The sequence below is a fragment of the Chanodichthys erythropterus genome, chromosome 6 (assembly GCF_024489055.1).
Source record: "Chanodichthys erythropterus isolate Z2021 chromosome 6, ASM2448905v1, whole genome shotgun sequence".
NCBI classification, from domain to species: Eukaryota; Metazoa; Chordata; class Actinopteri; order Cypriniformes; family Xenocyprididae; genus Chanodichthys; species Chanodichthys erythropterus.
This window is the reverse complement of record NC_090226.1, coordinates 5194542-5207516: the sequence shown is the minus strand read 5'-3', so window position 1 is coordinate 5207516 and position 12975 is coordinate 5194542. Positions and strand designations below refer to the sequence as shown.

The following is a 12975-nucleotide window of genomic DNA, read 5'->3' as shown; positions in this document are numbered from 1 at the left end:
GGTTGCTATGGGGTTCCGAGTGGTTGCCAGGTGGTTTCTCACATCAGAACAGGCCCAACTTCAGATCCCTCCTTCTCTGTAAATCTAAGGGATTTTTTACCATCTTTTTTAAAATCCACTAGATGAAAACTATATGTATAATTGCATAAGCTGCACAATTTTAGATGCCATTAACACTGATAGTAAGTAATAAGCAATAGTTGTAGCAAAAGTCCCATTTAAGGCATGTCAGTCCACTTGGCGGCCATCTTGGAACAGTGTTGTTATTAAACTACAAATAAAATAAACTTCTAAAAATAGTTTTCGTTAATTGAAATAAAGCTGAAATAAAATATAAATATTCGTTGACAAAATATAAACTTATAACGTAAATAAATATAAGAAATATTGTCTTGACTGACAAAAAAATATATTTAAGTTTAAGTATTAAAATTGATAAAACTAAAACAGAAATAAATGAAAGCTAAATAGAAACTAGAAAAAATGCACATTAAAAAGCACATTAATAAATAAAAAAAAATGAATAAAAATGTAAACCAAAATTTTAAATATACAAATGAAATAATAAATAAATAAATACTATAATAGTATATAATTAATACTAAAATAACTGTCACCCATGGCCAGCTACTGTATTTCCAGTCATGAAAGCATAAAACCACAGTTGAATAGAGAAAGATGTTACATTTAAATAACATATTTCAAATCAAAAATAAAATCGGACAACAATAGCATCATAAATTGTGCTATTCACCTCAAATCACAAGCACTACTAAATATCCATAATTTCTTTTTGGATACCTAAATGTCTAATATAATCTATAATGTCAGAAAATTATAAAATATGTCATCCATGCATTTGAAAAAACATAAGGTCTATTTATTTAGCATTACATATGGTAACCAAATAGCACGCAAATGCAGCCTGCACGGGCACATTTGTGTAATGGTGGAAAAGCAGCGTGAAATCTCTAGAGCCGTGGCAGTGTATGTGTGTGCATGTACTCTTTGTGTTTGTGCTGTGATGTGTGTGTTGTAGCCCAGATGGCCCTACACTCAGTTTCTGCTGTCAGTCTCATGACGGATCCACTAGATAGCGTGAAAACCACAAGACGTGAGACATTCAGAGCCAGGACGCAAAACAGATCTATTAACTTTCACGTTCCCGTCAAGTCACAGATTTCCTCACGTACTTCCGAATAACTCGTGGAGCGAGGAGAATTCATGATGTTCATATTCTACCATCATTACCCCAGAGCTTTCAGAGGGAACAGTGCTTATGTGCCAAACAGGCACAATTATTTTTAGCTTATTTAAAGTCGGCATAAAATTGCGATAGCCTTTTCTTTTCTTAATCACGATTAATCGCATCCAGAATAAAAGTTTGTGTTTACATAATACATGTGTGTGGTATGTATTTATTTATTGTATTGTTGTATTTTGCATTTATAAACATACATACACATGTATAAATTTAAGAATATATACATATATTATGTAAACATAATCATGATTAATCGTTAAACAGCCCTTTTCTTCAATATTGTGACATATATACAGGTAAAACGCTTCTCAAACAAGAAAAAATGTAGGGCCATTTTGTCCATGGGGAATTGATTGGATGGTTGTGGTTTGCTATTGGTGGATCTCATGTAAGTGACAGGTTGCCCCGCCCTCACGCCAGTAAAAACATCATCAGAGAAGAGAAATGATGTCGCTGCAAGAGGGAGGGGAAGTTACAAGGATTAAACATTACAAGGGCATGTGAATTTTAAAAAATGATGAAACTGCAATATAAAAACAATAAAAATTCAAAATTTTGATTTCATGCTGCCTGTTAAATTTTTACCCTCTCCTTTTCTGCATTTCTACACCATCATCGCTCTGTCAGTCCCATTCTCCCCTCTGATCCTCCACACGTTTTCTCTGGCAGTAGGAACGGGAGATCATTGTAGAGGCACAGCAGGATCTATAAATAGAGGATCAGCCAATGGCAGACTGGGAACGCCTCCTGTATGCTGGTGGGTGACTACTGGAGTGTGTCAGCGCCACTTTCTCTTTCCTTCTATCATTCCATCCCCCTTCCCCACCCTGCTATTTCTCTGTCCGTATATCCCTGGTTCCTGCATCCCACTCAGAGCTGTCGCCATCATGTCATGCCTTTCTTTCTCTCTTTCTCTCTCCAGGTGTCTGTTGCATAGTGATCAGATCGCCCCTCTTTTTCCTCTTCACCAGCTGTTCTTGCTTCTTGTCTCATGTTCTCTGTTTTGTTCTCCAAGAGACATTTAGAGTTCAACTTTAACATGATATCTTAACACTACACTAAACACCTGGGACAAAACATCACTACTGGAACACAAAATATAGCAACAACTCAATGTTAACTACATAGGCAGCTTCCTTCCTTCTAACTGAAGTCATCAATTAGTAACGCTCTATATATGCATCATACAAACAGCATGTGAAGTGCGGAAGAAACTCAGCTTGCAATTGATTTCAATAGAGACCGATGTTGCCAATCTAAGTAAGCGAGTTTTGAACAAGCATAAACACATTTCACACACAAATATTGGGTAAAATAATCAATATTATTTTTTAATTTATATTATTCAGTGTTAAATTAAGTTGCCTGTATTTATCAACATTCCTCTCATTGTTTAGCAGATAACAATTTATCAATAATGTATATAATAATTTATCATTACAATATATGCACATTTTCCTTGAAAGGTTTAGGGTCTGGTAGGATTTTTTTTTTTTTTTTTTAAGAAAAAATTAATACTGAAGCAATACTAAATACTTTTATAATGTTAAAAATGATTGTTTAAAAAAATTAATTTCTTTTGAACTTTCTATTCATCAAAGAATCCTGAAAACAAATGTTGCTTAAAAAACTGTTTTCAACATTGATAATAATAAGAAATGTTTCTTGAGCACCAAATCAGACTATTAGAATGATTTCTGAAGGATCATGTGACACTGAAGACTGCAGAATATTCAGCTTTGCATCACAGAAATTAATGACATATTTAATTATTTTAAAATAGAAAAAAAAATATTTCACAATATAGCTGTTTTTACTGTATTTGTTAATCAGATAAATGCAGTCTGGATGTGATATTTTCAAAAAAAAAAAAAAAAAAAGTGCAGCCCCCAAACTATATATATATATATATATATATATATATATATATATATATATATATATATATATATATATATATTTTATATGTAAAATCTTGTTAATATTACCCACTATTTTGGATGTAGCCTTCAATGACATACAGTAGGCTACTAGTTACATTTGGGTGACTACAGAATCAATTACTATATAAATCATAAATGCACAAGCTCTTTCTCATTATCTTTTTGAAAGTAAATTGATTGGAAAAGCAGTTTATCGCTTTAATCAGTATATCGCCCACCCCTACTCTACATCCAGCTGATTTAGAGTATCACAATGTATCCTGTTTCACTCATAAATGGTTCATGCTTGATGCATCAAAATGATCATTTCAACAAATATGCTCAATATGAAGAGCTGTGCTCAAAAATTATTGCTGTACTTCTATTTAGCAGAAATCTCAAGAAATTTAAACCATATGCTCATAAAACATCTGCTCTAATAGCGCTTGAACCCTGAAATTACACACCAGATGACATATTTCCCATCATTTTGTCACATGTAGCTGGAACTGACAGTGGCGCTGTTAAAAACGCTGAGTTAGTGCTGCTGTGTGCCGTAACATCAATATAAATCAAGACAGTCTCAGAACCGCTTTGTAGTGTCCACTGTTCAACTGCGGCCCAATTAATTCAGTTCTGTCTTTATGAAGCACAGCAGGGCCCAAAAACTCCCCCAATTGAATTTATAAAGATGAAGCCTTCTGTGCAAATTATGGTGATATGATAGATGATTGATGTATCTGTATCATAAGTAGCAAAACTGTTTTTAATATTGATAATAATAAAAGAAAATCAGCATATTAGAATGATTTCTGAATGATCATGTGACACTGAAGATTAATGATTCAGCTTTGACATCACAGGAATAAATTACATTTTAAAATATATTCAAATAGAATTTTAAATTTAAATTTTTATTTTGAATTTGTCAGCCAACCTTAGTGTGCAAAAATTACCAACAGAGAGGCTCTTTTCTGTTTGGCTAATGCACACAGGCTGCACTCAGATTCTTTTTTTGCCATGTCAAGAGCCGAGAGCTGTCATGGAAACAAATGTGTGATTTCAGGACACCTATTTCAGGGAAATCTGCCAGGTAGTAGAGGCATTTTAATAAGTGGTATTCCAAAAATAAATGCTTACAGCAGATTTTACAGCAGGCTGTTTTTTGTTTATTACCTTTAAACGGATAGTTCACCCAAATATATAAATTTTTTTATTATATAATCACCCTCATATTGGTCCGCACCAAACTTCTTTTCTAACTCCAAAATGACAAAAGCACAATAAAAGTGTCACAAAATTAGCCCATATGATTCTATGATGCACTATATTTTCCAAGTTCTACCATAGTTTTTGTGTGAGGACTTGATTTAATAAAACGCTTGCCCTCTGCTGTTGCTCTCAAATCAAATATGGCGCCACTGATGTCAACAACGTTTGCTCTCAGGATGCACAGCAACTAACATTGTTTACCGTTATTCCCACCATCATGAAGACTTGGGGCCAGATATACTAAACAGGGCAAATTAGCATGAGAGCACAATTCCAAAAAAGCACCAATGGGAGTGGAAAGTGTGTGTGTGATCTACTGACGACGCTCAAATTAAAGAACACAGACACAGCCTGATCATTTCCATGATGACCAACGCAGACTACTAAGAGCAATGCAAATTAGCGTCTGGTTTAAAGGGTTAGTCCACCCAAAAATGACATTAATTACTCACCCTTATGTCGTTCCAAACCTGTAAGAACTTTGTTCATCTTCAAAACACAAATTAAGATATTTTTGATCAAATCCGATGGCTCGGTGAGGCCCGCATTGCCAGCAAGATAATTTACACTTTCAGATGCTTAGAAAGCTACTAAAAACATATTTAAAACAGTTCATGTGTCTACAGCAGGGTTTCCGTTGTCCGGTAATTACCGGACATTGGCTGGGAAAAAAATTAAATGTCCGACAAAATTAAATCTCTCCGGTCAAATTGTCAGATTAAAACTGCCTAATAATCCCGGCCCCGCCCCCCTAACACAATCTGAATCGACCGTTTGAAAGTTTTTAAACAACATCGCATGTTGCATTTCAAATAAAGCACACGCTTAACGGCTATAATATAGACCTAAACCATGAACTATTGAGAGACGTTTCAAATATGGCCAGGCCCAGGCAGACTAGAAAAAAGTTTTTTTCAGAGGCCAGACGCGAAGGAGGATACTGAATCAGGAACGCCTGAAGCCTCAGATGTCCAGAGCCAGACAGCTCCGCCACCACAGGAGAAAAAGCCGAAGTGTAGGGCGTATCGGTCGGAATGGAGTGACAAGTTCCCATGGCTAAGATGTGAGGTAGTTGATGGTAACGAAAAAATGTTCTGTTCGCGCTGCGAAAAGGCAGGACGACGCAACGGATTCACAAGAGGGTCGAATAATTTGAGTTTTTTTCTGTCTATTTGAAATTTAGGCTAATAAACATGTTGCATATACGGCCTGATTGTCATTTTTTAAGTTACATAAACTGCTTTCAGTTTTCCTCAACTTGACTAATTAAGAGGCGATATTTGACCAGCATATCATCAAAATGTCCGGAAAACGAAACCTCTGCCGGTCACTTTGACCGGCACCATTTTTTTCTAGCGGAAACTCTGGTCTACAGTTGTTCAGCCTTAATGTTATGAAGCGACGAGAATACTTTTTGTGTGCAAAAAAACAAAATCACGACTTTATCTATCAATATCTAGTGATGGGCGATTTCAAAACACCGTTTCAGCTTTGCGAAACTTTTGTTTCGAATCAGTGGTTCAGAGCATGTATCAAACAGCCAAAGTCACGCCCCCCAGTGGTGAACCATTGAAATTTCGAAACACTTATGACGTGACAAAGCCTTATATTATTTCACCTTCAATATATTATTTTATTTTTGAGTGTACTATATCTTTAAGAATAAAGGGAATGTAAATGGCCTCTGGAGTCTTTAGCTAACCTTCACATGAACTATCATTCAAACATTTGGGATTTTTTTGGGGATTTTTCTTATGCTCACCAAGGCTGAATTTATTTGATACACTCTTAGCCCGGATTTTATATTTACTTAAAAATATAATTACAATATACTTAAAATATTTAAGTTTAGATGCATTACTTATAAAATATAAGTATTGATTGATTGATTTACTTTATTAATCCCCAAAGGGGAAATTCAATTGTGCATTTAAATGTAAGTGAAATGCACTTAACCCTTTGAGCGGTACGGTCCCACATATGGGATTTTTATTTCTGTGCCCCTGGGCGTACGGTACCACATATGGGATTTCGAACGTTCAGCGACGTCACATAACTGCCAGATTCAAACTGTGCTTTCGCGCTCTGGCTACAAGACGGACGCGCGCAGCTCTTGTCATATATCACAGCTATGCAGTGTTTTCAGGCACATAATGTTTATTTTAAGGTTTCAGACATTTAAATATGCATAAGCACCATTAAAACAATACATTAAGCGTTTATAATTTACACATTGATGTCCGACATCAGTGGAAGCAGCAATAACAAATATAATTTGGCGACATTTATTCATATCAGACACACATAATGGGCCTAAGTAACTATAAAGTTTACTCTATTATTCTTCCAGTTCACCAGCCACTTACTTGCATATATTTCGGAAGAAAATGATGAATTAACCTGCTGTAAATCCGACTGACAGGACTCTGCGAACTGCAGCGCAAACTAAGATGGCGGCGCCCATCTCGCATTATAGATCAAGATAAAGATCATTTATAAAGGTTTTAAAACGACAAAGCACACTCACTTACACATATTTGAGAATCGGAATATCAGATAGTTGATGACATGGTAAGCAATTTTGCGAATATTTTAAATAAAAAAGGAAAAACTAAATAATAGCGATCCATCTGTTATACAGTGTTATTGTTGCTGCATTCAGCGCTCATGACACGCAAGACGCGTCGCTATGGAAACATTAAAGGCGAACGTTCTAAAATAACAGTCGCCTTAAAAAAACTCACTCTGGGGGGACAGTTAGAATATTTTAAACTCACGATCGAAAGGGTTAAATTATGAAGTTTTTCTCCTGACCACGCCTCCTACAAACTGGTTTGCGGCAGGTAATGACGCCATTTTGTCGTGGTGTGTGTGAATTCACAGAGCTGTTGATGAGCAGTTGGAACATTTGTTTTGGTTGTTCCAAACATACCTTTACAAAAATACCTTTTTATAGTTTTTTACCAAAGGAGAAAATTTATTCATGCAGCAATGCATGATGGGAGGCATGGATGAATTTTCATTGGTGGCAAGTTAACTTGCTTAGTACATTAAACTTAAATATACTGGGTGTAATAACTACAAAGTAATTAATATTACAAAACATTTTAAGTTAAATGAACTCAAATTATTAAGTTAACATTACTTAATTTTTTTAGGGCAACCAGTTTCCTCAAATTTTCTGAGTAAATTCAACTTATCCGGGCTAACAGTGTAAAAAAAAGTTACAATTTTAAATAACTGTTTTCTATTTGAACATATTTTAAAATGTAATTTATCCCTGTGATGCAAATCTGAATTTTCTGCATCAATAATCCAGTCTTTAGTGTCACATGACCCTTCAGAAACATTCTAATATGCTTTTATAACATTATAAACACCTTTACTGTCACTTTTGGTTAATTTACTGCATCCTTTCTGAATAAAAGTATTAATTGAATAAAATTTTTTTTTAAAAAACAATGTACTACTGACCCATGCGTGAATGAACTTTTAAAAGGTAGTGTACCAGTATAGTTCATCAGTACAGGTCAAGTTGCTAAATACTGAATGTGTGTTGATAACCATGACGAATTCTGATTGAGATGTTTTATGCAGCTTAGTTTCCATAAATGATCTCAGAGCTTTTTGTTGAGAACATTAATATGACACAGCTTTCTGTAATATGTGATTCTATGTCTGAACTGTTCTTCAACCCTTCTAAAATTGCCCTTGGCTACTGTCTAGGGTGCTGTTTTGCATTTCCCCTTTTGATGGCTTTGCTGGAGTTCAGAGCCAGGAGAGCAGATGCCTGAAAATCACTTTTGATCTTTCAGCGACCATGAGCTGTCAACATCCCCTCCTCTCCGTCCTCCTGTCTATTGTCTAATTTACACTTGCAGGATTTTAAAGCACCACCAGCCATTTGCACCTTTGAGCTCCTCAAACATGCTGAAACAATCTCACCCTCACATGCTCAGCCGTGCGCCCTCTCGCTCTCCCACACATGCATCTCTGAACATTGGCTCGGGCTTTCTACTGCATCCTACACGCAGAAACAGAGCAAACACATGCACACATTCCCATACGCCCCGGAGGACCCTCTTCTGAGCAGTTCCAGGTTGTGTGCAGTGTGTGTCCTGGGTTTGTGCCAGATGGAGGCCGAGACCAAGCGTAGGATTCATTACCCAGAGCTTTTTGTTTAACACATCTCTCTCTCCTCCAGAAATCTACCGTTAACAGCAAAACTCTAATCAAAAATTATCATTTGGACTGCAATGTTCTTTCTTTTTCGCCATTGTTATATCACACAGTTGCTTTCTGATGGTGAGTTTTCAGACTCAGACTAGTCTGGAATAGTTCTCCCGGGGGACTTATGATATACAAATTGACTCAAGTAAAATAAAATATATACACACACACTACCATTCAAAAGTTTGGGGTCAGTTATGTTTTTAATGTTTTTGAAAAGAAGTCTGTCATGCTCACCAATACGGAAGAGGATTAGGGCCAAGCAATAATAAAAAAATAAAACCATCTCGAGATTAAAGTTGTTAAATTTCGAGAAATAACTCGTTAAATTTCGAGAAAAAAGTCGAGATAAAATGTTGAGAATAAAGTCATTAAATTAGGAGAAAAAAGTTGTTAAATTACGAGAACAAATTCGTTAAATTACGAGAACAAATTCGTTAAATTACGAGAACAAATTTGTTAAATTTCGAGAAAAAAGTCGAGATAAAATGTTGAGAATAAACTCATTAAACTATGAGAATAAAGTCATTAAATTACGAGAATAAAGTCATTAAATTACGAGAAAAAAGTTGTTAAATTATGAGAACAAATTTGTAATTCAACGAGTTATTTCCCGAAATTTAACAACTTTAAAGACATTTTAATTATTTATAAATAAAGTAGCGTTTTCTAAGTCAGTGTCTCGCCATCTGGAAGTATAGTAGGATTACATAAACTGAGAGTGTTTATTTTCTAATTGGTTTAAAAAGTAGACTTTTCGAGCTTTCTATTTCTCGTGTCTGTGAGGCAAGTAGCCTATACGATGAGTTTCGGTTCATTTTTTGTGATGCGCTCCAGTTCACGGAGACCGAGATGGCAGAAAGCGCATCCTGTTTGTTTTCCTTATTTTACAAGGGTACACATTTCTTGTTATTGTACGTTTATATTTTAAGTTGTTTTTCCGCTATTATCAGAAAAAAATCATGCCGGCGCCTCCAAGTCATGCAGTAAGCGCGCTATACTTTAGCTTCCACACTTCACACAAACACTTGGATATGTACCTAATAATAGCACACATTTATCTAGACTTTATACCTCACAATTGTGAGTTTGCAACTTTTTTTCCCAGAATTGTGAGATAAATTATCAATCAATAAGTAACTTTTTTATTTTTTATTCTGTGGCGGAAACAAGCTTTCATATTTGAATGCATCCACGCTAAATAAAAAAAAAAAGACCCCAAACTTTTGAACGGTATTATACAACATAAAACACTGAGTGAGCATGTATTGGGCTTCTTACCTCAGTGAGGTGAGGGTTGGGGTTGAATCCGCATTGGTTGCACACCATGGAGCGGCACTGCGTGCATTTATTGCAGTTTGGCTGGCCGTCTGTGGTGCCCGTTAGATCTGCGGTCTTGCACACCGGACACAGCTTGCTGCTGGGCATGGGTGCGATCTGGGGCAAAGAATAGGGCGAGGTGGGAGCACTGCCCCCAGGCGAGACAGGATGCCCGCCTTTGCTGCTCCCCACGTCCACCTGGAGGTTCTTCCGTGCAGCTTGACCCTGACCGGGTCCCTGTGGTTGTGTCGGAGCTCCGGGACCAGGTCCTGCACCTGGCGGACCCCCAGGTTTAGGTCCCATGCTCGGGTCTGTCTGATTAGGTTTGCCTTGGATACTGTGGGAGGGGAAAAAAAGACATTGGTGTGTGAATTAACACAGGGGTGGTGTGGCATATGTTAGAAATCACAGATAGCTGAACACTTTGTTGAATCCATCTGCCCAGGGGATTCACGGGAGGAGATTTAAAGAGCTTTGTACCGCAGCTTCCTGAGTAGTTTGAATGAGAATAGAAAGATAAATCAATACAGCAGGGCAAATTCTGGGGGCGGAAACAAACTGATTGACAAGGACTTTCAATGCTTCTGCAAAAGAATCTGAAATGTAATCTGTGGTTGCAAAAAGAGGTAACAGAGGTTTCCTCTTCAGCTAAGCATATTTACTTGTCTGAAATGGTCGATCTTGAACTTTGACATAGAATAGAAGCTGCTTAGTGGCAAAATGACAAAATCATGGCTCGGATTTGAAGTTAATAAAAAAAAGATTTTAGTTATGAATTATCATTTGTGGTGCCTATTAAGACAAGCATCACTGCTATTGCTCATTCTTATGGTTTGAGATTTTCAAAGCCAGTAACCTGTCATAATAACAATAAAATCGATATGTACAGAGTATTTATTATTTTACTATTATCATCATCATCATCATTATATTAATAACACATAATCATTACATTAATAACATCATCATTAACATAACATTAATCACATCTAACATACGTTTATGATTATATAATATATATGTGTGTATATATATTATATGTCTGTGTTAGTCAAAAAAAAAAAAAATATATATATATATATATATATATATATATATATATATATAAATAATGTAGAAAAAACTTTTGTTAGATGCAATTCATCGGGATTAATCTATTTGACAACACTAAATATAATATAATAATGCATGCTGTGTTTTTCTAATGATTTAGTTTCAATTATAACCTAATTTTAAAGTAATAAATGTGTCAATTTATTTAATATTTATAAATTAAAAACAGAAATAAAACTATAAATATCAGTTATTGGATTGGACACATAAACCTTAAATAATCAGTATCAGTATTGGTATTGCTTTGGTTTATATTGTGAAATATCAGATAACAGATTGACACAGAAAGTTCAAAATGGCTCTGTGCAAGATCTGGGGCGAAATTTGGAAAAAGCAAGCAAAATAGTTGGATGACAGGATGCAGAAATCGAGCATGAAGGAGATCTCACAGGTGATTGAATGCTTCATTCACAGAAATCCTTTCAATGGAACCATTTTAATGGAACTGCTGTTTACTTCAAACACAAACACATTCCACCGCAAGAATCTTAAAAATCTGTCACTGGCCATTTTATCACATCGTCGCCGTGCTACATCATGCTGTAAATTTGTTTGTGTACAATTTCCTTTGGAGAAAAGAAAAAAAAACTTTGGAGAAGCCGGTAAGAATAAGAGCTGTGAACATACCTAAGCATTTAATCAATGTTCTCTAATGAGCTGTTTATTGTCGTTTCACTCAAAATAACTGCCAATGGTGATCAATAACCATTATGTAAATCCCAGAGCTGACATGACTGAACCTAATTCAGAAGCCTTTAAAAAACAATATAATCACCAAAGAAAGAGATGCTGAATGTGTGTCCTGTTTATGCTTTAGTATGAATGTGAGTCATGGAGTGTGTCATAAAGAAACTTTTTATCATTGCATAACGGTTTGAGTCTACTATTATGTTTTATTCATGATCAAATTTACGTATGAATGAGGGGCTGTGGTTCGTTTAACTGAGCTTACTTAATACCCATATTGTCATTGCTGCTTTACAAAACAAAATTGATTTTAAAAAAGTAGCAGCTATGCCACATTATTGGCATTAAAAAAAAAAAAAAAACATGCTTATGATTCATTAGTTGCCTAAAGTACCTACACTACAAGCTTCTAACAAATACTAGATAACTACACTAATTTTATATATAAAAAAAATAAATATAAATGTTATAAAATTCAGAGCAGTATTTAGACTCAAAAATATTAAATTAATCTCAATTAATAACTGCATTAAACTTGAACTAATAAAATTGCTCAAAAATATAATATAATATAACATAACATAATGGTAATACATTATTTTAGGGTCTTTTAACTAGTTGCTTATTATCATGCATGTTACTAGAATTTTGGTTATTTATTATTATTTATTAAGCACATATTAATGCCTTATTCTGTATGACCACATTCTATATTCTTAATCCTACCCAATACCTAAACTTAACAACTACCTTACTAACTAATAATAAGCAGTAAATTAGGTGTTTATTAAGGGAAAAGTCGTAGTTAATAGTATATGTGTTCCCTATAAAGTGTTAACAGCATAATATAATAAAGCTAAAAACAGAGGACAACAGAATTTATATTTTACTTAAAAAGCCACCAAGGACTTGATTGATGCAACACAAAGACATTTTCACAGAGACTTAAATCACTGAATCATTTATTTTTGGCTGAAAAAGTGAGAAACTAAAACGAGAGAGGAACATCTCAGTTTATTGCATCATCTCAATCAGCTGCAAACCTTTTTTTCTGTTTTTTGAGTGAACTATTTCTTTACAACAAAACCAGGGCACACATAATGGACATCAATTACATATTACGCATACTACGTTTGTTTCTTTTTGCTTTCTCACTTTTTTTCCTCT

General features: G+C 35.0%; 1 protein-coding gene across 2 annotated transcripts in view; it reads right to left on the bottom strand.

Annotated features, from left to right (window-relative positions):
• The window catches only part of bsnb (bassoon (presynaptic cytomatrix protein) b), a 100076-nt gene that overhangs the window by 75404 nt on the left and 11697 nt on the right, over positions 1–12975 (bottom strand). For both annotated transcript variants that reach the window (XM_067387805.1, XM_067387806.1), the window contains exon 2: positions 9970–10345. In XM_067387805.1, coding sequence (XP_067243906.1) covers positions 9970–10345 — 376 coding nt within the window. The remainder of the gene's footprint in view (positions 1–9969; positions 10346–12975) is intronic.